This window comes from Canis lupus, chromosome 16, assembly GCF_048164855.1.
Source record: "Canis lupus baileyi chromosome 16, mCanLup2.hap1, whole genome shotgun sequence".
NCBI classification, from domain to species: Eukaryota; Metazoa; Chordata; class Mammalia; order Carnivora; family Canidae; genus Canis; species Canis lupus.
In genome coordinates this window covers 44,216,096-44,243,830 of record NC_132853.1, presented here as the reverse complement: position 1 = coordinate 44,243,830, position 27,735 = coordinate 44,216,096, and the positions used below count along the sequence as shown (strand labels likewise).

The window sequence follows — 27,735 nt, the reverse complement described above, 5'->3', positions numbered from 1 at the left end:
CCTCTGTCTATGTCTCTGCTTCTTTCTCTCTCTCTGTCTCTCATGAATAAATAAATATAATCTTAAAAAAGAAAAAGAAAGAAAAAGAAAAAGAAAAAAAACAAGAGCAGAAAAAGAAGCTCTCTTACTGGTCCATTGAAGACATGGTGGCTTTGACTATCAGGAGACATGATTAGCTTTAAGATCTACTTTGAAGGTGAGCCCACAGAACTTGCTGCTGGTTTATGTGATGGGAGTAAGGGAGAGTGATTAGTCCGTAGTCTTGCATCTGGGAGACAGTTTAAAAATGTTAATGAAACTGAATTTTAATTGATTTTTCTCTGTTTCAAGCAATCAAAACTATCCCTGGGTAACATAAGCAGAAGAAAATATTATTGGAAAGATAACAGGTAGCTTATAGCATCGGAGGGAGTTTGACAAGAAAAAACCTGATATGAGTAGAAGCAAGAGGCAGGACAAAATGAAAATCTTATCTTGAGGACCGTCACCCTAGGAGCTGTGACTCGTTCCCTTCCCTGGAGACACTTAGATGCACCGCCACACCAGTGGCCTCTTGATGCTGTGTAGTTGCCTGGAATAATAGGCTTCAGCATCCTCGCATCACTGGCTCAAGAGTCCAAGTCTTGTTTGTGAAGTTCTGATTGGTCGCCCCAAGGTCATGTGACTCTCTTTCAGGTGCAGGTGAAGAAACATTCCTGTGATAAGGGGCAGGAACCACTTCCACAGGCGTCATCCTAATCCTAGCCACCATCCTCTCTTACCTGATCATCGAAATGACTTCTTGGTTTACTCCCCACGTCGGCTTTTTAATTTTTCCAACCAGTGTTCCACTGGAGGGCCAGAGAAGTCTTTTTAAAAATGGAAACTTCATTATGCTGTGATCTTAGTTAAGGTACTTCAATTGCTTTTATTGCTCTTAGGGAAAAGACCCAAATCTTAAATTCTATCTACTAGGTCACTTATGCTCTCTCTCTCTCTCTCTCTCTCTCTCTCTTTCCAGCCTCAACTACCACCCCCCTGCCTTCAGTTCTTTGGAATGCATGCCCTAGGCATCCTTGAGTCATGGAGTCTTTGCAAATGCTGTTCCTCTGCCCGGGAAACACTTCTTCTCTTTCTTCTTGTTTGATTAACCTGTATTCATTTTTCAGACTGTAGCTCAGACACCTGTCTCTCCCAGGATAAATAAAGACCCAGTATGAATAAGCTATTACAAAAGGAGTGGAGACCTATGTATTCAAGTTAAGGGTTAAACAGAGACTGTAAATACAGACAGCTTCCAAGATGCTAGCCATCGTGCTCTTTTGTATTATGCCATTAGTTCCTTCGAAAATGTTTTGAGAGAGTCAACCATTGTCCCTATGTTTTAAATAAATGAAAAGAAGCTGAAAGATATTTATTTGTAAGATGCAGCAGATCCATGTGTAGAATCCAAGTCTTTGATCCCCATACTTTTGTCCTTTAACAACGCTAATGTAACACCATAATATGGAGCTTGGATGGGACCCATGGTCGCAAGAGAAGGGTTATTTACATTCCAGTCAAAGCTATCGCTCTAGATGAGTGACAAGAAATGAGAAGGCTGTTATGTAGACCAGGTAAAACCGGGTTTTTACCTGATCAGAAAAGCCTGATTTCAGTGATTAAATGCAGATGAGTTCCCGTAATGAGAGGCTTTGGTGAGAACTGGGCCCTTAACATTAGCTTAGAACAAAAGGTGCAGCAGCCAGACTACACCTGTACATAGCAAGAACCTTAACAACAAGATAGAGACTGTGTCTCAAACAAACAAAATAGGGCAGAGAACAAGGCCTGAGTTGAGAACATTTTTACCAAAGGCCACAGACAGGAGCAGTGAAGAGCATGCTCTCACTTGGATGTCAAGTCCTTCACCAAACGCTCTCCAATCACCCTGGTCAAAATGCGCCCTCCCTCCTTGCTCTCCTTGCTCTGGCCATTCTCCAACTTACTGCTTCTTTTTGCCAGCCCTCAAATGCACATTCCACGGAGGTGGGACTCTTACTATTTCCTAAAAGTGGGTGAGTCTGGCAGAGAAGAGGAGCTCAATTTTTTGAAAAATGAAAAAAGACAAAACAATGAAAACAGTCAGCAACAAACTCTCATTGGAGAGGTTTAGAGATCACTGGGGAACCTTCCACATCAAAAGGAAATTGAACTGTCATCTTTTTTTTTTTTTTTAAGATTTTATTTATGTATTCACAAGAGACCCAGAGAGAGAGGCAGAGACACAGGCAGAGGGAGAAGCAGGCTCCCTGCAGGGAAGCCCAATGGAGGACTCGATCCTAGGACCCTGGGATCACAACCTGAGCCAAAGGCAGATGCTCAACCACTGAGGCACCCAGGCGTCCCTGAACTGTGGTCTTTAAAAGGACATAAGATCTCATGATAGCCAGCTTCTGGGACCAACCCAGATAGAGTGCAAAGTAAATTCTGAACAACTCAGGCTGGCGTCCAACCAAGACAGGGATGGGCTGATTATTACGATAAGAACAAGAGAAGCCTTCAGAACCCTCTTTGTAAAACGTGCCCATTCCACTTAAGACAAAGAATAAGTATGATAACCACCCTGTGAATTTCTTTAACCCATTAACTTTGCCAAACTTGTCGGGCTTGTTTCCTTTAGCTTGGATGCTCAGAGGAAATACCAATACAATTTTTTTTTTTAAGAAATACATTTTTAAAACTGAGTTGAAAGCATGTATGTGCATGTATATAGGAGTGGGAGTGTGTGTGTGTGTTGGGGGAGTAGGGGTGTGCAAGTGTGTGTGTCAAGGAGAAGGAATAGGGTATTTCCCATTAGGTGACACTTGTGAAAAGGAACCCAAAATGATCTGGTCCCTGGAGCTTTGGGAAGCTAGTGGAAAGACAGAGGATTGGCCCAGGTGGCTTAGTGGTAGAAATCAGTGGTGCCATCCCCGAACTTGAATAGAAATATCTACTGGGAGCCACATTGTTGACACTTCTGGCATGCAAGTGGAAAGCTCTTTGGCAGGGTTCAAGCAGGTGCTCTGATATTTTACAGAGGGGGAAACTGAGCCCTCATAGGATTCAGATTCATGCAACAATTATCGAATAATTATGACAAGCTTGGCACAGTGAAAGACGCTTCCCATTCCTTATCTCACTCAGACGCACAGTTACCCAGTAGCACAGGTGTTCTTATCCCTGTATCATGCATGAGGACGCTGAGGTTCAGAGAAAAGTTGTGTTCCTAAGCCACTCAGGACTTTGGAGACAGACCTGGAACTGGAGTCGGCCTCCCAATTCATGATTTCTCTGCAACACCAAAACAAAAAACAAAACAAAACAAAACACCATTTTATTTCAGACTGTTTATTAAGGTAATTTGTTTTTAAGGCAGGCTAATTTGGAATTATAATTCTTATTATTCTGGTATGATCTTGATATCCAGAAAGTGGGGAAACATAATCCCAGAACACAGCATCATTTGGGATGCTGCAGGACTTATGATTAGGATACAGATATTACTTAAGAAAAAAATGGGCTAGAAAGAGGCTCTCCAGATAAAGTTACTAAGCAATGTTGTAATCCCAGATCTCTGCTTCTCCCAGCTCTGGATTCCATTCAGTTGTTTGCACATAGCCTAGTAGAAAACCTTTTTTCCTACCACAAACTGGCACAAAACTATTTTTTTTAATTAGGGAGAGAGAAAGAGGAGGGGCAGGGGGGAGAAAGAGAGAGAGAAAAAAAATCTTAAGCAGAGTCCACACCCACCTTGGAGCCCAAAGTGGGGCTCAATCTCACAACCCTGAGGTCATAACCTGAGCCGAAATCAAGAGTCAGACACTTAACCCACTAAGCCACCCAGGCGCCCAGCACAAAACGTTTCTTAAATTGATTCAGGAGAAATTGTAGAGTTCTATCAGGAAAGAAGTAAAGTCCTTTGTCACCAAGAAGTTGGACCAGGGTTGGAGGCTAGGGTCGGGCAGGAAAAGAGAATGGAGAGGTCAAGGGCTGCAACTCCACTGGAGACCTGCTCTGGGGATGATAGCAGCTGAGAAGAAACACAAGAACGCCATAGAATGTCGACAAAGGAGAAACTGTTTGCAATTTGAGAGACAAGGACACTTTGGAGAAGTCTGGGCAGTATCTAGTGGTTTCTGAGTGAACCAGGTGTTCAGTGGTTGAATGAAGAGCTCCACCTAACTGTGCCTGAATGTCTAATGAGGATTCCAGACGAGACACAGCTCAGCCATAATTCCAAGGCAACAAGTTGTGGGACAGAGTTCAAGCAAAATAACCTAACTTGTTTGGGTTCTGTTCTGTCCCATTAACACCCCTCTTTCTTTCGTCCGTAGCAACCAGGGCCCACCCACGAGTGCCATCTGACTGCACCTTCCCTCACAGCCTGCCTGCCCCCGCCCCCCACTCTGGCCCCTCCACACACCATTGAGCAGCAGCCAAGCCAGTGCTCAAAGACAATGACCTACACACAGAATCTAGGCCATCCTTTCTACTCTCTGCCTTGTCAGCTCTCATGTGTCCACTAAAATTTATCTCATCTAACAGTCACTAGGAAAGTAACTTGATTTTCAGTGACTTCCTGTAAGTCATGTACATGCTAAAGAAGGTACTTGTTAATATCATAGGCCACAGGCATTAATCCTTGAATTTTGCCAAAAATATTTAGAGCATTATTTGTGGTGTGTCCCAAATTATACAAAGACAATTTGTATTACTCTTAATGTATTTATATTAAGCAGATGCTGGAGACAGGATCGAATTTTACCTTTAAAGTGACATGAGATTATGAAGTTGTAACCATTCTGTTGTCCCTTCAACACACTAATGAAATGTATAAGTTCGAAGAACTGTTTTTTTTTTTTTTTTTTTTTAAAGAACTAAATGTCTATAAGAGTAAATAGCCGAGTTTGAGAGGATAAAGCAAAATGACAGAGGGATTGCTTCAGGATGGGAGAGTCTGGGCACCCCGGGTGGCTCAGCAGTTTAGCGCCTGCCTTGGGCCTAGGGCATGATCCTGGAGACCCGGGATCAAGTCCCACATTGGGCTCCCTATGTGGAGCCTGCTTCTCTCTCTGCCTGTGTCTCTGCCTCTCTCTCTCTCTCTCTCTCTGTCTCTCATGAATAAATAAAGTCTTAAAAAAAAAAAAAGATGAGGGAGTCTGACTGAGGTACTTCTATGTACTGAGAAATGGGGACAGGTATGCGGGATGCTCACTGGTTTTGCTGAGCATATTTCGTGTCCTATGTGCAGCCCATGTGCATAGCCCATTCGAAATACTCTAAATCAGTAAAGGTTTCTCCTTGAATTCATGCAAAGATCTAGAACCCTGAGTACTAAAAGCAGGAAAGCAGGTCTCACTAGTGAAAGTGGATTAGACAGCTTTTTTTTTTTCCCTTAAATGTCTAAACTTAATACAACAAGTAAGGTCTGAGAACAGTCACTGTCAGGGTCCAGTTTGCTGATCCCTTTAACTTGCTCTCTTTGGGCCATATCTGTGGGGTGGGGGGAGTACATTGTAGTGACTTTGATGGCATCCTAGGAAACGACCCACCATCCTGACCCTGCCTTGCCTCTCACTCTTGCCACATCTATATCGGAACTCCATGTCATGACAAAGAAATTGCAGTCTTTTTCTGTCTTTGTCATTAATTAACCACTTGGCAAAACAGTTTGAAACTGGTACAGAAGAGGGACTGCAGATTCAACATTTCCTTGGGCACATGATATTCTACAATCTTGTCAGTGCAGTGCTCAAATTCCCATTTTTAATAAAAGAGGGAATTTTACTGCTAACGAAATAGCCACCATCAGTTTCTGGAGAGCAAGGAGAGCAACATGCACAAAAAAAATATATAGAAGTAGAAACATTGCAAATGTTTTCTCATAAGGGAATGGACGATAACAAGGTGATCATGAAGCACGGAGGCACTTTGAAAACCCAGTTTTAATCCTAAGAAACACCAATGTTACACACAGAATGTCCAGTCAGCCAGCAAGGCTCATCCTCCATTATTTAATGGCAAAAAAGGGGAAAAGTGCTCAGATTAACACAACGCATGTAACAAGAGGTTAATAAAAATTTTGTCTAGTCATTTTGGCAAAAGAGCATCCATCACATGATTTGCTCATTGAGTAATAATCTGAGATGTGGTTAACACTCAATATGACTAGTTTGGTTACAATCTGGCATTTAGCTTAAAAAATATCATCTTTTAGAAAATTTATCATTTACATGGTTGGAGAACGAAAGAATGGATAAAGTGTATGCACCTGAACAGAATCTGAAGGCTTATTGATGAATTGAAATTGAATGACAGGCATAAATAGAAATGGATAATCAATTCAACATGATGGCCTGTGGTGGGGACACAGGGCCTGGTGGGGTTCGGGCAGGATTCTCACAGCCGTGACTTATATCCCTGAAACTATAACACTATTCAGAAATGAACTTTCCACATTCTCAAATGTGCTCACTTACAGCTTGCATTAGTTGAAAATTCATTCTCCAATTAGCCTACTGGGGAAGGTGTTGTTTTTGTTTTTTTGTTTTTTTTTAAATGGCTTGTTTACAAAAAAGCCTTAAAAAAATAAAATAAAATGGCTTGTTTATAACAGTTGTTGGCACTGCTGGAATTCACACCACGTGCCATTTCGAATAAAAACCTTTCTTTTTTCTTTTGGCAGCAGAAAAGAGCAGAGTCACACAGTAGCTCTTGATTTATGAACCATGCTTTCTTATCCTCAGGCTCCCAGTCTGTGCCGTTCCCTTTAAGGAACCAGGCTGGAAGCTTTTAACAAGGAAACAATTCTCTCTCTAAATCTACTTTTTAATTTGAAATCCTCTGGGCCTTGGATTAATAATCGGTCCCATTCTCATGCCTCCAGCGATCAGGTGAGAGAATGAAGACCCAGAGACCTCGAGCAGCTTCTTGTGTTTTGTCAAGTGTTGTTCGATGACAAATCAGACAGGAACCTCCAAGAAATGGTATATGTCGTGGGCAAAAGTTGTGGGAACATTTTACATTCAGTGTTCCGGTAAGCATTTTGTCAGCCCTGGGTCACGTCCTGAAATTATACAACCGTCCCCCCACCACCCCGCAAAACCCAGTTGAAGATGAAGGAGGGGATGGAACTGCTCAAAGCAGACCTGGAGGATGAGCCAGCAGAGTGGCCGGGTGGGCATATGGATGGACAGAGAGAAACTCCTACATGCCTTACAGGATTTTTTGGCTGAAAGCAGAGTTCATCCTTGCAGTGGTCCACCAAACAAAGTGTTTATTGTCAAGTGGGCCTGATCCCCGGAGAAGAAGAAAAATGATTCCTATTTGACTGGAAGGAAATTAACTCTTTCTTCCCTTTTTCGGGGAAGGTGTTGGATAAGTGCTTTGTGATTGATTTCCTCAGTCCAGTTTCAGGGGAGGTGGGTCTCAATGTCAGCAACCGTATTTATTCTCACTGCAATGTCTATGCAGCCGTGGCTGGATTCTCTAATGGGAAGTCTTTTTTTCTCCCCCTCGTCCCCTCTTCCCCCATCTAGCACAGGCAGGTTCTGTGGAAAGCATATTCTAAAAATGATCAAAGCATTAAATTGGGCTTCAGTGAGTTGTTTTTTATTTATTTATTTATTTTCTGTTTGTTGCATAGAAGTAACTAAGGACCACTTTTAACATCGAATATTGAAAACTTACTTTCAGACTTGAGCTGGGAAAAACCACTGGCCTATTCCCTGGATGGTAAAAAGCAATAAGAACTCTATGATCTACCTTGATCTTTTAAAGATTGAATTTGGAGGGGGAAAAATGATTTTGCCTACGGATGGCTGTGAAAGCATCAGGGATACGCTGCAGAGCTGGAGAGAAGGGTCCAATTGCAGTATGCTCCCTTTAAGAGGGAAACAAGATTAGAACTTTGGCAAATTTTCGGCTTCTATTCAGAGGGAAAGAGAAGAGATGGCAGTGTCCAAAAAAAAAAAAAAAAAAAAAAAGGAAGAAAGAAAGAAAGAAAAAGGATGCATGTCATGAGACAAAAGCAAAAGCAATCTTATACCTTATTGAAAGCTTACCTGGGCGTGGTTTTAACTCCTCTGGGGTTAAGAACATTTTTTTTTTTTTTTTTTCCCTCTTAAAACTAAAGGAGCTAGGGGAAAGGACTTGAATCTGAAATAGTGTCGCAGTCAGTTCTGCTCTGTCCTGGGAAGTACAACAGGAAGAGAAACCTCCAGGGAAGAGAGAGAGGCATCAGGCGCCGAAGGGGAGGGTCTGCGACAACCAGGATGTAAGTTAACAAGTAGCATGAAGGTAGCGACGCTTCATAGCATCCTTCTTAGAAAAACCCTCTGACTTCAACAGTTAGAAGCCTTATTACCCAGCTGGACAAATATCTGAATTCTATTTTGCCGTTTTACGTTATAGATTGCTTTGTGTTCTAGGAGCCCTCATGCCAGAAGAGTCTGTAAAAATACGACTTTTGTTTATGTCAGGTCAGAAAAGGTAGTGAGGCTCCATTTAGGATAATCATAGTGTTTACCCAAGCCTTTTGCATATATAAAAATGTTATCTTCTCTAATTGCATATTTTGCTCCTATAATGACTGAGTTGAATTCTAAACTGAAATGAGTAATCAATACTGAATGTCTCTGTCGTTCAAATGAGGTCTTCGCCATTTCAGATGGCATGAAATTGCTTCAAATTTGGCAAATTGCTCTAAGGATGGAAATCAAAAGCGAAAGCTGAAGCCTATTTAATTTTCTTTTTTTTTTTTTCTTTTTTCAGGTTTTAACTGAAAACTTAAAGCAACAAATAGTGACAGAACTATTACTCTTGCAAAATCCACCTGGGTGCCTGGAGGGCAGAGGAAAGAATGAGCTATTACGGCAGCAGCTATCCGATCGTAAATGTGGACCCCAAATACCCGGGCTACCCCCCAGAGCACATCATAGCGGAGAAGAGAAGAGCCAGGAGACGTCTGCTCCACAAAGATGGTAGCTGCAATGTGTACTTCAAGCACATTTTTGGAGAATGGGGGAGCTACGTGGTGGACATTTTCACTACTCTTGTAGACACCAAGTGGCGCCATATGTTTGTGATTTTCTCTTTATCTTATATTCTCTCCTGGTTGATATTTGGCTCTATCTTTTGGCTAATTGCCTTTCATCATGGTGATCTGTTAAATGATCCGGACATCACGCCTTGTGTTGACAATGTCCATTCCTTCACGGGGGCGTTCTTATTCTCCCTTGAGACCCAGACCACCATAGGTTATGGTTACCGCTGTGTCACCGAAGAATGCTCCATGGCAGTGCTCATGGTGATCCTTCAGTCCATCCTGAGCTGCATCATAAACACCTTCATCATTGGAGCTGCCTTGGCTAAAATGGCAACTGCTCGAAAGAGAGCCCAAACCATTCGGTTTAGCTATTTTGCACTCATAGGCATGAGAGATGGGAAGCTTTGCCTCATGTGGCGCATTGGTGATTTCCGACCCAACCATGTGGTGGAAGGCACAGTGAGAGCCCAACTTCTCCGCTACACAGAAGACAGTGAAGGGCGGATGACAATGGCATTTAAGGACCTCAAGTTGGTCAATGACCAGATCATCCTTGTCACACCAGTAACTATCGTTCATGAGATTGACCACGAGAGCCCTCTGTATGCCCTTGACCGAAAAGCAGTGGCCAAAGACAACTTTGAGATTTTGGTGACATTTATCTATACTGGTGATTCCACGGGGACTTCCCACCAGTCCAGAAGTTCCTATGTTCCCCGAGAAATTCTCTGGGGCCATAGGTTTAATGATGTCCTGGAAGTTAAGAGAAAGTATTACAAAGTGAACTGCTTACAGTTTGAGGGGAGCGTTGAAGTTTATGCTCCCTTTTGCAGTGCCAAGCAACTGGACTGGAAAGACCAGCAGCTCCACAACATGGAAAAAGCCCCCCCAGTCCGAGGATCTGACACATCAGACACCACGGTCAGAAGAAGGTCGTTTAGTGCGGTTGCCATTGTCAGCAGCTGTGAAAACCCCGAGGAGACCCCCACGTCTGCCACGGATGAGTGTAAGGAAGCCCCTTATCAGAAAGCTGTCTTGACTTTAAATAGAATCTCCGTTGAATCCCAAATGTAGTTCAAGTTGTGATGACAGGGGCTACCACTCCATCATGTTACTCTTCACCCTAAGGCAAGTAGTCATAAACAGGCCTTTTAAGGAATGTTACAGCTATGTTCGATGGTGACAAAGGATAAGAAGAACAGGTTAAATCTGGTAAAAGATTATCTAAAAATTACATAGTATCCAATTGTTTAAGCTTTTTTTTTTTTTTTTGCTAGCAAATTTTGTATTAAGGATGCTATTAAGAGCCCAAGTAATTTAAATTTCATCTCTTTTTATTATATCACACGCTTGGATCTTCAATTGGAAGCGTCATATGCAGTAACAGAGAATAAAGGTAGGATACTGGAATACATAAAAATAGGAAGACAGGCCGCCAGCATGGTTAACGGATTTTTAAATGTTTCAACGCTGAGGGTAGCGTCCTAGAAAAACATCATGTCATCTAACCAAGATATGCCAGATAGGCATCCAGCAGATTGTAACATTGAGATATTTAACTGAAATCACCTGCCTGGTTCGATGTTTGCCCCTCATGGTGTCTTGATATCAGCAGAAAAAGGCAGTGGCTGTAAAAAGTAGACACCTGCCACTTGCGCAGGTAATGATGGATGAGTGCTAGAAGTTGTGATGTTTTGTTTAGTTTTTTCCTGAGCCGAAAGGCAGAAGAAAAGTTGACATTATTCAGAATAATATTTCTCTCCTAAATGCCCTAGTTGACTGCAGCAGATGGCTTTTTCTGGAAGAGCAGAAATAAGGCAACAATGACATTTCTAATTTCTCCGGCAAGGGGGCTTCCTATATGCCCACCTCCCTTCTTTTCCAAAGACAACATGAAGAAATAGGATCACAGAGATAGAATGAGGGAATAGATGGCAGTGGTAAACATTCTCAGACGGTTGGAGAAAAAACCTGTGCTGTGTCCTGAAAGACGGCAGCTGTTGCTGGCTATTTTTTTATTTTTTATTTTTTATTTTTTATTTTTTGAGGAGGGGAGAGTAATGAGGGAAACAGCAAAGGGAAGACATTTATTTGTGCCCAGAAGCAGTTGTGTATGTTTCCTGTCTTGGTCACTTTACAAGACATCAATGACTTGAATTCTAGATTTTAAGAAATTCTCCCATTGATCTTGGAACAATCATTCAAATGGCAGATTCTGTGAAATATAATTAAGGTGATTCTTATGCACATTTGTTAAACGGATAAACTAAGTGTTATGGAATTGCTTAAATTTTAGGGGATATATTTGTATGTTCTATTTCTGTGTTAAAATATGTTAATCGTGATGACTTTAAGCCAGATCCCCTATGAGTAAAGGCACTTTAAGCTTTATAAATTGAACAGTTATTAGCTTCATTCAGAATTATATGTTTCCTTACTTTTTAGTTTCATTCAGAATTATATGTTTCTATACCCATTTTTTTTTTTTTTTACATTGTTGCTGAGCTGGCAATAAGTATACACCGCAGTTTTTCCTTTGTTTATTTTATTTAAATATATGTACATACAAATCGTTTTTTGCTGTTTCTGGAAAGGCTCCCCCCACCCCTCTCCATTTAAATGAAAGCACACAAGCAAATTGAACTGAATCATAGAGTCTGCGATTACCAAAGTAGAATATGTAGGTATGTGAAGGGTTTTTCTTTTTCCATCCACCCTTCCTTCCCCCCTCCCTTTCTCTCTTTTTTTTCTTTTGACTATGAGCAATGAAGTTACTTTTTAAAAAATGCACGTGTGCAAATCTTTTATTCCTCTCGTTTTATGGGTAAGAGATTTGTTCAGGTCCCAGGCTGTAAAACTGTCCTGAAGCTTAATGTCAGAGATCTAAAGAATGCATTTATTTTTTTCTGTCTTGCTTCAGAAATGTAAAACCCATTTTTAAAATTACACATGCGTTGTAGATTTGGATTCTGTAACAGCAATTACTCAGCTAAATTAGAGTACCACGGTCTACCAAGTAGAAATCCGCCACCAGTACAACAGACCTACATGCCTTTCCCCTGACTTTCTAAGTTTGTTTCACACACATCTAGGTTCATTTGACTTTGCTTTGCTTCCTGGACTCTGCTAATCCATAATTCTGGTTTTGTTAGTATCAGAATAGAAGCGTCAATATCCAATAAAGACATTTCACTGTGCTATGTGCTTCCACCATCAAATCCTATGACCCAGAGTAGAATGTAAAACCCGAGTTCCCACGTAACATGTAACTCTGATTTTCTGTTTAGATTTATAACACACTTTGACACCTTGATGAGTCATTAATAATAAAGATCTTAAAGTGATGCAGAGATTGTGTGCATTGGCCTCTATCTCAGATTAGCATAAGCCGTCGATGTGGTCAGCATTGGGTACAGGACCGCAAAAATGAGACTGCGGCCTCACAGGATTAGAACGTAGGCAGAATTACAAAGCATTTTTATGAGTTTTTAGCAGCTTGTAGAACAGCTATATCTGAATTAACAGTTGTGTTTCTGTGAGCTTTGCAAGAAGCCTCCACGCAACACGGCATTTCTGGTTTCGAATGCTCTGTCCATGATGAGAAGTAGGCCGAGTATTTATTTTCTTATGGCAGCTATTTCCCTCTCTGCAGATGAAATTATTCAGTGGACTTAATTAGGTAGGGAAACGCACTGTGGCATCAACGTATTCTCTTCTGTGTGCTCTGCCTGTGACTGGGCCCTCAAAGAGGGAGGGAGCACCAGGAGAGAGAAGGAAATGCTTCCACTAGTTCATCAAGCACTCTTGGGTGCTTTGCACACACACACAGAGTCCCCACAGCAAAACAGTAGGGTGGATGCTTTTAATTTCCATATCATCGAATATCTCGTGTTTTGCATCATCCTAAATAACTGATTCCCAATTGGGACAACGATGTGCAAGACCAAAATAAATAAATAAATAAATAAATAAATAAATAAATAAATAAATAAATAAATAACAATGAAGCTTCTCAGGTAGGGGTGGCAGGTGGGGTGGGGGGACACTTTAGTGGCATGGGTCTGGCCCAGGAGATGACAGCAGAGCTCTCTGGCTGTGACCTTTAAGAAAGCTCTCTCACTGGGTCTGAGTCAGCTGGCATACGCCCCTTGACTCCCTGCATCCAACCTTCCTCCCTAGATCTCAAACTCTCTGTAGCTGCAAGTCCTGCAACCATCCAGAGAGAGAGGGAATCAAGGACACCCCTTACAAGGGACGTCAGAAAAGTAGGAAAAAGGACAGCCCTGGATGGCCTATCTCCGGACTTCTTCTGCATGAGTGAAATAAATGATTTGTCAACTGAACAGCAAGCGGGAAACACAGTCCAGTAAGGAAACAGGGATGTGCTGATGAGTCCAGCTCGTACTTGTACTTGACATTTGATGGAGTGGGTCTCTGTGGAAAGCACATATTTTCTGGGGACTTGAGGAAATGCCACAATTTTGTAAAACAAACACAAGAGACTTACTTTGGGCCTGGAAATCCCTGTGAGACACTGTGGCTGAGTGACCTTGATAAGAAAAATGGACCAGGACTGTTGTGGGGCTGCCTTGTATCTCCTTCCTCCCCCTCTCCTGGAATCACATCAATAGGACTTTCACTAGGACAAGCGGCTGAAACCCATGGAAACTCAGACTCAGGCAAGCCTGCACTGCCCAGCTTGGGAAAAAAGCAAAACTCTGCTAATACTCAGCTCAGATCCCCAGGGAGACCAAACTGCATCAATTTATTCAAGTGGACTCTAAAGACACCAAGAAATCTAGATCCTTGCTTTAGATATTTGTATTGAACTACTTCTGAGTTGGCCAGGATACATGTGAAGTCCATTTTCTGGGCCTAAATAATGAGGCACTAAATTCTACTGGGTTTAAATTATTCTATGAGTTCCATCCATGGCAAACACTGATTCTTCTGTTTTGAGTGTTCTGTAAGCATGTGTATAAGCCCTTCTGTATGTTTTTTGTTTGTTTGTTTTTATTTTATTTTATTTGTTGTTGTTGTTGTTGTTTTTATTTTTTAAGGTAAGCGTCACCTGTGGACTCCCAGAAACCACCCCTATACACCCTTGGTACCTATAAATCACAGAGCCCTCCCTCAATTCTAAATTTGGCGTGGCCTCCCTGTCTCTCTCACTTTCATTTTTAAATAAGCAGTGTGACCTACATTCTGAAAAAAAAAAAAAAAAAGAAGAAAAAGAAAAAGAAAAAAAAAACTTTGGGCACCACATACAGAATACAAGGAGGGATGATGACACACACACACAAAACAGACAGGGAGGTGCTTGGCAAATTCTCTGCAGAAGTTCTCTGGTATATGAGCTCTTTGCAAATGAAAGCTGGTAACTGAGACTCAGTTCAGATGAATCTGTGGGCAAGAGAGAGCAAGCAAGGCCTCCATTTTCCTGAAAAGGCAAAATCCAAGTGTTGCCTGGCACTATCATTGGTCTGTCTGTCTTGCTTTGGAGCTTTTCTTGAGTGGAAAAAAAACCCTTAGGATCAGCAGAATCGTAAGTTCTTGCATAGAGCCTACTTTTCTAAAACAACTTAACACAATCCTCCTATGACTGTGTGGCTGGGTTATGACATTTGGCTGAGGGCAAGCAGCATCCGTCCCATCAGGTCATCCCTGTGTTCCCTTCCCTGGGAGCGGCCACGCCTGTGGTTTGGGATCTTTTGTACAGAGTCAGGATATTTAAGTAGACATGGCTGGACGTTCTGAAGTTCAATAGATTCTTAGTTGCTGAATACCTAGCAAGGGAAAAAAAAAATCTTTAAATAAACTACTGCCTTTTGCTGTTTGGTCTCATTGATTTATGCTATTTTATAAATACCGCAAAGTAAAAGAATACTCTATCTAGAGGCTATCTGTCATCCCAAGAAAAAAGCAGCTGGATTGAGATGAAGGGTCCTCTAAATTAAAAAGGCAACCTGATCTGGCCCTTGATGCAAACTTTGGAGCCTCTGCAGGCTGCAGAGAAACAGGTTAATCACTTAAAGTTTTCAGCAAGCCCAGTGGATGAAAACCCAAACAGACGAAGCCTTGCTAAGTTACACGGCCAAGGGACGCTTTGTCTCTATGCTATCATTTGCCACCAGGGCCTATAAAACATCCTTAATCACTATCTAAGTAACTTAAACTTGAGACAGAAAGATCCCCAAGAGGTTTCGACCCTGTGAAAACTCCTTTACAGAAAGTTATCACAAGTTCCACATCAAATACTTCAGTCACATGCACTGTGGGTAAAGGCTCTTTGTTTGAATTAGAAGCACACATTGGAGATCGATTATTTATTCTGGGACTTGTTGATCCCATCTGATACCAGCTTGCGTGGGGAAGGGAGGCCAGCAGCAGGGGACAGGTTAAGGACAGAGCTAGCCTCTGCCAGCTGCCAGTTCCAGAACCAAAGACTTTGCGGACATCAGAGAGGTAGGTATCAGTTCATTTAACTCGGATTCTATTTTATGTATGAGGAAACCTCCAACATTTTAAAATTTTTATTGATTTCATTTTTAAAAAAAGATTTTATTTATTCATGAGAGACACAGAGGGAGAGAGGCAGAGATGTAGGCAAAGGGAGAAGGAGCCTCCCTGCGGGGAGCCTGATGCGGGACTCGATCCCAGGGCCCTCAGATCACGACCTGAGCCAAAGGCAGATGCTCAACCACTGAGCCACATGGGCATGGGAAATCTCCAACTTTTGAGAGGTTACCTGCCCACAGAGACACGGCCGTGGAGAGGCGGCCAAGGAAGAAAACCTAACTATGGATGCCCAGGGCTCTTTTGAACAGGCGATGAGCGCTTCTGACCCTGTTTTCATTCTGTTATCATGAGATGGGAAAAGCGATCATTTCAAGGCCCTTGGTCAGATAGAAGCCCATTCATTATTCTCTAGAAGTGCTTCTTCTGAACTGAACTGTTAATTGGTCATTGATTATTTAGACTGGAGAGTGAGCAAGGGAAAAAAAAAAATGTGGGAAACAGCACAGTAAGAGCCACGATGAGTGAGGATAATCTTCTCCAAGAATCAAACAAAAATGATTGTATTAAAAAAGGCTTCCCGCCCCTCTACCCCGCCTTTTCAGGGCAATGCTAATGCACAGTGGGGCATACCCCTGGGCACTAATCCACTGTCACCAGTGTCACCAGGCCTTTTGCCTTGGAAGCAAGAACATTTAGTCTGCTAGCAGGGTGTTGTTTAGAGAATAAACACAATGTGGAGTGGGATCCTTCATCCATTAAATGGACACTGTGGTTTTTGAGGCAGGACCTACAAGGAAAGGGGGTCACCCTGAGAGAGTTTCATAGACCTGGGCTGACAGCAGTTGCTCATCTTACCAACTGTGCTACTTGGAGCAACCTTGGTAGCATTTTTCATTTTTATTTTTTTTCTTGGAATTTATTCATTTGAAAGAGAGAGAGAGAGAGAGCACGAGCGGGGGGGGGGGGGGGGGGGCGAGAAGGAGAAGCAGACTCCCTGCCGAGCAGGGAGCCTGACATGGGCCTCAATCCCAGGACCCTGAGATCATGACCTGAGCCAAAGGCATATGCTTAATGGCCTGAGCCACCCAGGAGCCCCACATTTCTGATTCTCAGTTCCCCAACCCTAGAGTGTTTCTTGCCACATTCAGCTGTCACGAAGAGCGCAGGCTTAAGAACCAGACTGCCTCGGTTTAGGCAAAATTTCTACTATTTTCTTGCTGTGTGACTGTGGACAATTTACCTCAGCTCTCTGGGCCCCAGTTTTCTCAGCTATGGAGCCAGGAAAACAAGAGAACCCACCTCCCTGTTGCTGCAAGGATTAAGTGCACTGACATTTGTAAGATGCTCACAACAGTACCTGGCACGTCACGAGTGCTAATAAAGTGCAGGCTGCCGTGGTCAGCGGCAAACTCTTCATCTCTTACAGTGTTTTGTCGATGAATTCACATTCCTTGGCACTTGATGTTGACTTAAGCCCCTTCTCCCCCCCCCCCAAAAAAAAAAGAAGAAAAAAGAAACAAAAGAAATTAAAAGGAACATTTGGTAGAAGGGATGGAAGTTCTTCCCATCCAAATGTAAACGATTTGTGTACTATTTTGCCCCAACCACTTTGGATTATGTAAACCACACTTCCTCTCCATTGTGTGAGGCATTCAGGATTCGGTAAAATGGTGTTTTGAGAATATGAGAATAAAAATACAGCTCTACTCCTATACACAGAAGGCTTCGTGAGTAGTACCAAACCAAGGAAAAAATCAGACTGCAGATCATACAGGAGGCTGTCCTGTGGAAACTGCCAACTGGGCTTTGCATGCAAGCAGCTTCAGAAGCTATTGAACCAAAAAAAAAAAAAAAAAAAAAGAAAGAAAAGAAAAGAAAAAAGAAACTATTGAACCACTCTATGTCATAATATCATGCATTGTATTCAAACTTCTCAACTTGTTCCAGCAAATTAAAGGGCTTCTGGGAGTAGCAGGCTCATTATCCAAAAATGACCCATCCCAACCCAGTCGAGCTGTCACTAACTGAACCTGGAAACCCTGGCTGGCCTAAGATGCGTGGGCCCCGTGGGTCTGCGGAGCACCCGGAAGACTGGGAACCAAGCTTCATGTGCCAGAAGAGAAGTGTGTCAAACTCATCTGGGATGAAGGAAAAATGATCCTTTTTCTCTAATGAACGATGGACGGTAGTAGGATGATTGCGAACTTGAAATCAGACAGGAGTAGGTTCAAATTCCAGCCGTGCCCCTTGCCAGCCATGTGAACATGGCAATTTTGTAGTCGTCACTGAGTTCGATCCTGCATGAGTATAAATGCAGATAATAGTCTCTATCTTGAGGGCCATGAAGTGTGTACCAGGATGCTCACAGGCACACACACACATGTACCTACATACGTATGTATTTAAAGGCATATACCTATCAGGTACATGGGATCTGCTCAATAAAACTAATATTCCCTGTTTTCCTTCAAAAAATCAGTAATAGTAGATCCTTCCTTCCTTCCCTCCTTCCTTCCTTCCTTCCTTCCTTCCTTCCTTCCTTCCTTCCTCCCTTCCTTTCTTCCTTTCTTTTTCTTTCTTTCTTTCTTTCTCTTTCTTTCTTTCTTTTTTTCTTTTCTTTTCTTTTCTTTCTTTCTTTCTTTCTTTCTTTCTTTCTTTCTTTCTTTCTTTCTTTCTTTCTTTCTTTCTTTCTTTCTTCTTTCTTTCTTTTTCTTCTTTTTTCCAGAGACAGGGAGTGGAGAGGGGTATATATAGAGAGAGAATCTTAAGCAGGCTCCACACCTAGCATGGAGCCTGATGTGAGGCTCGATCTCACGACCTTGAGATGGTGACCTGAGCAGAAATCAAGAGTTGGAAGTTGAACCCACTGAGCCACCCAGGCACTCCAATTGTAGCATTTTTCAAAGAGATTTGAAAACAAAAACATTATCAGCTGTGGGATAATCATGTATTATCACAATTTTTTTTTTCTAATTAGCTAGGTTTTCATCTTGATGTCTAAAGTCAACTTTCTAGACGTATTCTTTTCCTGACCCCAGGAGTACTTGATTTTAATGCCAGCCCTGCCACAAATTAGCTGTGCCGTTTCAGGGAATTACTCAACCTCCCTGGTCCACTGTTTCTGAGCGTTACGGCAGGGATGTTGCTTTATGTTACTCCATGATTCCTTGTAACCTCAAAATGTGATGATTTTCTCTTCCTCTACTTCTCACCCTGATTCTTTTTCATTTCTTGTTGGCTTTTTATGCTTTTTTTTTTTATTAGTGTACCTAATTCACTGCAGTCTTCCCTATTCTCATGATTACTGTACTAACTGAATTTTATAAGAAAGGTCTATTTCATGTTATTTTCTGTTTCTTTAAAATTCTTATTTTGGTAGGGGCAGAGGAAGAGGGAGAGAGAGAATCTCAAGTGGGCTCCATGCCGGGCATGGAGCCCGACTCTGGGCTTGATCTCACAACCCTGAGATCATGACCTGAGCCGAAATCAAGAGTCAGACACTTAACAGACTGGGCCACCCAGGCTCCCCAATAAAATTCTTCTTTAATGTGTAACTGTAATGTGCCTTTTTTACTTACTGTGATAATATATGGTCAATTCAGCTACAATAATATTTGTTGAACTTAGTTCTCAGGTCTGACATTACTTTTTCTGAAATAGGATCTAGTGTAAATAGCAAAATTTGAGGAATTTAAAAATGATACACGTCTGATTGTTTTTTAAAAAAAGATAAATTATTACTTCATAATTACAATGGCAGGAAGCAAATAGTGACATGAAAAATGTGGTAACTAAAGTAGAGCATTAGAATTCTCATGAGGGCCACCTAAATTTATGACCAACTCACAAAGGGTATTAAATGTGCTATTAAAATTTGTGAAATGCCAGAACACTTGATCTATGGAAGTTGAGGAAAAAATTTTCAGTGAAGGATGCTACTAACCCTTTGTATTACTACTAAGAGTTGCTTCTTCAGATTGGTGATTTATGTAGTGAAAAACTAAACAACTGCATCTGGTCGGCCTGTGTTATGTTTCCAGTTGGGCAAAAGTGGCCGCTCTTTTTTATCCTCCCAATAACTATAACTGTCTATGATTGCACCTTGTTTCCTATACACTAGTGGTCTGTGATTACCCCAAGCATGAGAAGAGATGGTCTATTCTTAGTATCAAACAATCATAAAATTAAGTGGACGGCACATTGGAATCTCCTGGGTGTTCTTCCCAATATCGTGTCTGGTGTAGGACCAGAGAAAGCATAAATTCCAAATAATGAACCTGAATTTTGTATTCTTATATTACAGATTAATTTTAAAATAGTCACAGAATGACTAAAACTAAATTGAGAACATCATATACATCAAACAATATAAAATTTGGTTTATCCTTCTCCAGACATGTAACTTATTATTTAAGTCATTACTCTTTGTCTTAAAATTTTGGATAATTATTAAACGAAGGATCTACACACCTACTTGTCCTTCCTGGATTTGGGGGTTGGGAAAAAGCAAAATATTGATGATTTTGCAGGCAGATGGAAGATGATAAAAAAAAATAAATAAAAGCACTTTATCTTTTCACCGAAGGCTAAGATGGTATGTTGGTCTTCTGAAATATCGTACTGATAATAAGACATAGTATTAATAATAACAATTATGTAAAAGCCTCTGGTAATTGCAATTCTATTAGGATGTTGAATATTCTTGGTCACCATTGTGCCACCTTGTGGTCACAAGAGAACACATGTTTTTTCCATGAAGTAAATCGATTAAGTTTTTATTCTCTCCCCACTACTATGGGAGGATATTTGGAAGAATAAGTTGGGAAGCACATTGCCAACAAGGACTGTAAATAAAATATAATGGGCACCACTCAAATTAGAAACTAGCATACAGTGAAAAGCAACAAATGGTATTGGTGTAGGTATGGATTCCATGTACTAGATTTTCCCTCTGCTACCTCAATGTGAATTACATATTTAGAGGATGAGGGGTGCCTGGGTGGTTCAGTCAGTTAAGCATCTGCCTTTGGCTCAGGTCATAATCCCCAGGGTGCGGGGGAGGGGGGATTGAGCCCTCTGTGGGGTTCCTTGCTCAGTGGGGAGCCTAGTTCTCCCTCTCTTTCTGTTCCTCCCCAGCTCACTCACTCGCCTGCTCTCTCTCTTTTGGTCTCTCTTACCTGTGCTCTATCTCTCTCTAATGAATAAATAAAATCTTTAGAAAAAAGAAGATGGGGGCACCTGGGTGCCTCAGTGGTTGAGCAGACATCTGCCTTTCACTCAGGTCGTGATCCCGGAGTTGCCCTAGGGATGGAGTCCCCCATCAGGTTTCCCACAGGGAGCCTGCTTCTCTCTCTGCCTATGTCTCTGCCTCTCTCTGTGTGTCTCTCATGAATAAATGAGTAAAATCTTTTTTTTTTTTTTAAATGAAGTTGAAGTTCATGTAGGTTGCCATTCTTGATTTGCAAACATAGACATGGAAGTCTGGATCATGACCATTGAGAATCTAATTATTAATTCAGCAATCTATTTATAGTAAAAGAAAGCAATCAAAATTTAGGTATCAATCACCAATACTAGATTAGAATAACTACTTTAATGCATATATAGGAACAGTTTAAAAAATACAGTTTTTATAGTGAGTATTTGCTTTGTAAATATATTACAACTTCGTAAGTTTTACGCTTTTCAAAGAATTGTGATATTTGTTTAAATGATTTTTTTTTTTTTTAATTTCTAAATCCCACTAGGTCAGCATCCAGATGTGAAGAACAGAGAAAGACAGGATTGGCCACCATCCCACAGAGTACTTGTCTACTAGGGACGAAATAATATATTTTGTACCAAATTCAGAAATGTAACGGCCACTGATTTATATTCTCATTGCTTGTTTGATCAAGGCTACAGCTTTTATCAAGGATGAAACTATTAGAAAAAAATGAAGTTCCAAAAATCTCTCATTATAAGTAGTGGGTGTGTAGAGAATGAGAGAGAGAGAGAGAGAGAGAAAGAGAGAGACAGAGACAGAACCAGTTTAACAAATTCTCACAGATGCATTACTGGGCTAGCACACTGGTCTTCATTTTCTCTTCATCTGACTGTTGGTCTCTTATATCTCTGTCTTCTTTTTACCTATCAATTTCCTATTTCAATCTCTGATTCTCATTCTCTGTATGGTAGTCTTTCCACACCTCTCTTTCTCTATTACATTTTCTCATTTAATTTAGACTGAAATCCAGGTCTTCTGGCCTAGATTTGAGTCCCAGCTCTGTGGATTTCTAGCGGTGTGCCCTTGCACAAAGTACTCAAACTCTGCTTCCTTATCTGTTAAATAGGGGTAAAAGTACTTACCTCCCACAACTGTTGTGACAACTGAATGACTCATTGCATGCAAAAGCACGTAAGACCATACTTAGCACAGAGTACATGGCCAGTGCATGGTAGCCCATCTCTATTTTTATTGTCAGAAAAAAAAAGTATCCATTCTTAATATTCAAGTCCATGTCATCGTGTTCCAATACTGCCTCACTTAGAGGTATGATGTCACTGTAAATTAGAGATGTAGCTCATAGAATGTTAAAACAGAAATATCTCCCATGTACCTCTTCTCACAACTGTATCAATAAAATGCTAAATCAGGAAATGCCCCGCCTAGACTCATGCAGTTATTAAGTAGAAGAACCCAAAATGATCTCTATCTTATTATGAACAATAATCCTCATTCTAAACCGTGGCTTTATTTTTTGACTCGTTTTACTTTTTCCTTCTCTCCTTGCCTCTCTTTCTTTATTTCTTATCTATCTATCATTTTTAATCTATCCCCTAGCTATTATCACCCAGTTATTATCTATCTATCTATCTATCTATCTATCTATCTATCTATCTACCTATCATTATTTATCTACCATTACTTGTCTATCATCTATCATTATCTAGTATCTATCTTTCTATCTACCTACCTATCTAGTATCTGTCTATTCATCTATCATCCATCTATTTATTTGCCAGGGCTAGAATTAATACAGTCAGTGAGATAAAAATCTTCCATTGCAATACCTCATTTTTCTAACACTCACTAATTCATATATTCATATATTAACACCTACCTCATATCTGGTCACTCATAGATATTGTGAAGGTAAAATGAACTAAACAGAAAGAAAATGATATTTCTAGGAACTTATAGTCTAGTAGTAGAGACAAAGGTAAAATGAACAAATGACAAACAAACCAAACATAATGTAATGCCAGGCACAATAAATTGCTATGGAAAAAAAAAAAAAGTAAAGGAATATACCTGTGCAGAGAGGGATGGGTGCCATTTTAGGTAGAGTAGTCAAAGAAGGCCTCTCAGTGGAGGTAACAATTGCCCAGAAATCTAGAAGAGAGAAAGTAAACCATGTGGCTATCTGGGGAAACAGAGTTCCAAGCCAGTGCAGAAGCCTTGAAGCAGAAACAAGTTTGAGAGCTGGGGGAGAAGCAAAAACTTAAGAGTTCAGTTTTGACCACGATGCATCTCAAGTGCCTATTGGATGTACCCAAGCAGAGAAAACAGTAGGGCGTTGTGTATGTGGGTTTGGAGCTGGGGGAGGTCAGACCTGAGCATGGAAAGTTGGAAGCCCTCTCCATAGATAGGTCTATAAAAGTACAGGTTTGCAAGCGGTCGCTCAGAGAACTGAGTGGGATTGCGGGGTGGGGGTGGGGGGCAGCAGGGAGGGGCAGTAGGGGAGGAGACAGTATGATCCAAGAGCCAGGGGCATTGCAGTATGGTGGGTTGAAGCTCATGAAGTCATTAAAGGGAGACAAGAAGAAGCTGCCTTGTGAGGGAGGAGAAAAGAGAGATGAGTGGTTACTTAGCCAAGTAAAAAAAGTGAGCAAATGATTGACTGTCAAATACTTCTTGGAGGTCAAATGGGAGGAAACAGAGTTGATGGGGGGGGGGTGGTAAGAATGCCTGGGGGGTGTGGCCAACTCAAGGGGATTCAATGGAGAATTTGGTTTGAGAAGACAGGAACATCTTCTGAAACGTTTTGATAAAAAGGGGAGGAGATAAATGAAGTTAACAGCTGGAGAAAGGGATAGGGTCAAGGGAAGCTTCCCCCCCCCCCTTTTTTTTAAATTTCCTTCTTTGTATTTTTCTTTCTTTTGTTAGTGGGAGGTAGTTCAGCATGTTTATGAGCAGATGGGAATGATCCCATAGAGAGGAAAAAATAGACAATGTAGGAGACAGGGGATAAATAAAGAAGAGGCCTTGAATAGATGAGCAGGGATGGCGCCCAGTCTACAAGTGGAGGGAGGGGGACACCCCAGCCCCAGCAGACACGAGAGGGAGGGCAGCATACCCAGGTGGGGATGACCATGTGGATGCGTGCAGGAACCTGAAGGGTGAAGAGGTATCCTTCTCTCTGCTGCCATTTCTCTCAGTGTGATGAGGAGCAAGGGAGTCAGCCAAGAATGAAGCGTATGTTGGAGGTTTGGGTGGAGCTGGAAATGGCTCAGGACTCCTCTCAGAGCCCAGGAGTGTGAATGGACCAGGAAAATCTAATGGGGTTGTCAGGTGTTCCCAAAGTCCCTCGGAGGCCTGTGACCATGTTTAAAGTCACATCAGCCAGCGGGGCTCTGTTATAACATTTGCCATAAAACTGAATTTACCAAGAATTTACCAATTTTTTAAAAAAAATCCAGATTAAAAAAAAATACACCCAAAAACCCTCTGTCCAACCTCAAAAACCCAGCTTTTGAAATGAGCAAGTGGCACATGCACTCACACAGTTTAATCAAAGGGATAACTAATTTTACCTGTCATGGAAACACGAATTGTGAAGATCTAGAAGGAAATGGCTGGATCACCATTTTGGTTCAGAAAGAACATCTGACCATGTGAATATACTGAAGAGGGAAAAAAAAAAAAAAAAAAAAAAGCCTCTGACTCAACGTGCTAGCTCTCCCTCTCTCTGTGTTTGGTCCTAGATTACAACCAACTGTCGAAAGCAAATGTGTAAAGTGTGTTGGGACTCCATCCTGGCCCATGGGTCTGTATAGTATTTCACAAGCTTTTTAGGATGTGGTATTAAAGTGTAGTAAAAGAGGCTGTGTTGAGTACTCGAGCTGCAGAATCAGAGTCTGTTTGAAGCTGGGGTTTTTCTAGAGCTGCGGCCACCTGGCTGCTATGCATTGGTGCTGGAGCTAAAGAGCAATCAACTGAGGGACACAGTTTTTAATCAAACATTTGTTTGTCTTTATGGTAGTTTGACTTTTATTTTTTTCCATCCATGGGTTTGATTTTTTTTTCCCCCATGTATTGCGTATGATGTCAAAACTGGTCTTTCCACTTAAAGTCAGCCCATCCCCTTGTATGTACCCTGGATTGCTATGAATGTCTTCTCCAATGAACCTTTTCCACAACCACTCCTTTTTTTTTTTTTTTTTTTTTGAGGAGGAGGAGGGATTTGGTGCTGCCTTGGTTTGGGATATTGCTTGACATGCTCTTACAACCAAGTCCTTTTAAATTTGATTTTTTATTTATTTTTTATTTTTTTATAGAGGGGAGAGGTAGAGAGTGTGCATGCATATAGGGGACAGGGAGGGCATGGGAGAGAGAGAAAATCTTAAGCAGGTCCACACTCAGCATGGAGCCACGATGGGGGGCTCGATCTCATGACTCTGAGATCATGATCTGAGCTGAAAATAAGAGTTGGAGGCTTTACTGACTAAGCCACCCAGGTGTCCCTAAATTTCATTTTTGAATTTACTTTTCATGCTTTTAAAATTTGCTATTACAGAGCATGTAGTTAAGTGATGCTAAAATCTAATAAGGTGAATTTCAATCATTCAATAGAAGATAAAAACTAGAGAAGTTGATTTTTCATTGTAAATGTAAAGAAGGAGGGTGATGGATTCAAGTCCAACAATGGGCTTTTCAATGAACACATTAACTATTTGTAAAGCTATGTTGGGCATATATCAGGGCATGGATTTTTGTATTGATCAATGAAAAATGTTCAATGTATACTCCTAAAGGTATTGAAAAAGAGGCATTTATGATGTAAACAAAACTCTGATGCATATTTTGTGGTTGTCATTGTAAATTCAACTGTAATATTTGGATGAGGGTTGTACTTATATTTAGCTTATATTAAAGTTGCTGTTTATTGGGTTGCTACGGTGGATTGGTTGACTATCATAACATATAAATAAGAGAGAGGGTCAAAGGGCAGCCCGGGTGGCTCAGCGATTTAGCGTCGCCTTCAGCCCAGGGCGTGATCCTGGGGATCTGGGATCGAGTCCCACGTCGGGCTCACTGCGTGGAGCCTGCTTCTCTGTCTGCCTGTGTCTCTGCCACTTTCTCTCTGTGTCTCTCATGCATAAATAAATCAAATCTTAAGAAAAAAAAAAAAGGGAGAGGGTCAGAAAAGCTCGTTAGAATGCTTATTTACAAGTAACTACTAAGGAAACACTCTTGAAAGCAACAAATGCACTATCTTCTTATTTTTTTGTGTTTGCAATGATAGCTGCCATCTAATTAGCTTTTCCGGGAGACTATATGAAGGAAATCCATAATCCTGTAAGAACATTGTGTTGGAAATACAAAACATTATGGTTTTTAAACTCACAATTATTGGCTATGAAGAAAGAAAGGGCTGGTCTTTAGCTTAACATTCTCTGAACTGGAAACTATAATGATAATGATGACAAAATAGTAATAATAGTAACAGCACCTTTATATCAACCTTCAGAGATCAACAGATTAAAGTAACTACGCAAAAACAAACAGAAGAAATATATACTGATGTCATATTGAATGTCACAGGACTGAAACCACCCAGGCCAACGGAGAACTAAGGTAATAACTCATATTTAACTGTGTTTACATCTTAATCATTCAAATTAAATATGACTCTCAGAGGACTTACATTCATGCGGAAGTTTTAAAAAGAGATTATAACAATTTTATTTCTCATAGAGGAAGTTAAGAGGCCCAATAATATAAGGTAAAATTTCTGCCATTTTACTTTGGCCAAAGAGATCACAGAAAAATAACTTTGGACAGAATCGTAAGAAAAATCTTGTTCAACCCCCTCTTCCAAGTTCATACAATAAAAACAGGATAAAATAAGATTTTTTATCCACGGATTGATTTTTATCCATGGATTTTTGATGAATAATATTTAACCCCAAAGATCACTAACATCCCTTTTTAAAAAATAAAAAAGAATTAAACTAAATATAAAGGATTGAGGGAATCTTATAATGTTTGAGAGAATTAGCATCATCATTACCATCTCACTAGAGTAGATTCTGAAAACGCAAAATTCCATCTGAAAACTCAGGATTCTGAAATCAGTGGGCTGGCTTTATTTCTTTTTGATGTTTGATGAATTTTCTTCCTACAATTTCTCAGGATATACAACAATTTATTAGTTTTTAAATCCCATGGGGATCACATTTGATTTTTCTCCCTGTTGCGTTTTTCTTTAATTGATTCCTGTAGGCTATTCTGAAATTTTTCTCCATGCAACATGTTGAATGGCTAATTGTTCTCTATGGAAGCACAGCTGTTATGCTACTATTTAATTGGGTTACGAAAAATTAATGTCAGGTGACAAACCTATCAGGCACAAGCTCACTGGAAATCACTACTTTAAAGGAAGATTTTCACATTAGAATCTGGTTTTCGGGGTCAGTCTGTGGGTTTAGCATTTCATATTATTAACAGTGTGATGACAAACCAGAGACAGGAGAGTTAATGATAGGATGTGTTCCCGTCTCTCTCCCTTGTAAAGGAAATATTCAAATACGCAGAAGGCCAAAGCTCTATTTATTTAATATTGAGTTTCTGATATTGCAATAAACAAACAAGGTAACTCTTACAAAATACGATTAAATGAGGCTTACAGTCGTGACTAGTTTTGTGTAGGGAGAAAAGACCAAACTCCTATTAATTAATTATTAATTAATTTCTTAGAATTGCATCCCAAAATACTGGAAACAAGTCTTGATGATGTTGTACTTCTGTTCCTTGAAGGAATTGACCAGTATTTGCCTTCTGTGAGGCAGGGTTGGTAAAAGGTGCACGTTGAATTATGTTTAAAATGTGCATTCTGGTTTTTATTTTTTCTTGTGAAACCCAGGGAGGAAATTTCCCCTAGCCTCACCAGTGAACTTACATT

At 40.8% G+C, this 27,735-nt stretch overlaps 1 protein-coding gene and 2 long non-coding RNA genes across 12 annotated transcripts in view; 1 reads left to right on the top strand and 2 right to left on the bottom strand.

The window, feature by feature from the left end:
• The window catches only part of KCNJ16 (potassium inwardly rectifying channel subfamily J member 16), a 203,573-nt gene extending 191,180 nt beyond the window's left edge, over positions 1–12,393 (top strand). For 5 of the 7 annotated variants that reach the window (XM_072780989.1, XM_072780990.1, XM_072780991.1 and 2 more), the window contains one exon: positions 8,776–12,393. In XM_072780989.1, the coding sequence (XP_072637090.1) occupies positions 8,864–10,123 (1,260 nt within the window). In that variant the 5' untranslated portion in view covers positions 8,776–8,863 and the 3' untranslated portion in view covers positions 10,124–12,393. Of the gene's footprint in view, positions 1–8,137; positions 8,279–8,775 lie in introns of all 7 variants that reach the window. The other 2 variants (XM_072780993.1, XM_072780995.1) reach the window with 1 other exon arrangement.
• The window catches only part of LOC140606909 (uncharacterized), a 183,013-nt gene that overhangs the window by 142,052 nt on the left and 13,226 nt on the right, over positions 1–27,735 (bottom strand). The window contains exon 2 of one of the 4 annotated variants that reach the window (XR_012009118.1): positions 22,863–22,943. The exons of the other annotated variants lie outside the window; for them this stretch is intronic. This is a non-coding gene — a long non-coding RNA (uncharacterized lncRNA). The remainder of the gene's footprint in view (positions 1–22,862; positions 22,944–27,735) is intronic. 4 annotated transcript variants of the gene reach the window in all.
• On the bottom strand, positions 17,470–22,839 carry LOC140606910 (uncharacterized). Its single transcript, XR_012009120.1, has 2 exons — positions 21,917–22,839; positions 17,470–17,865 (listed from the first exon to the last, which is right to left on the bottom strand). It is a non-coding gene; the product is annotated as an uncharacterized lncRNA (long non-coding RNA).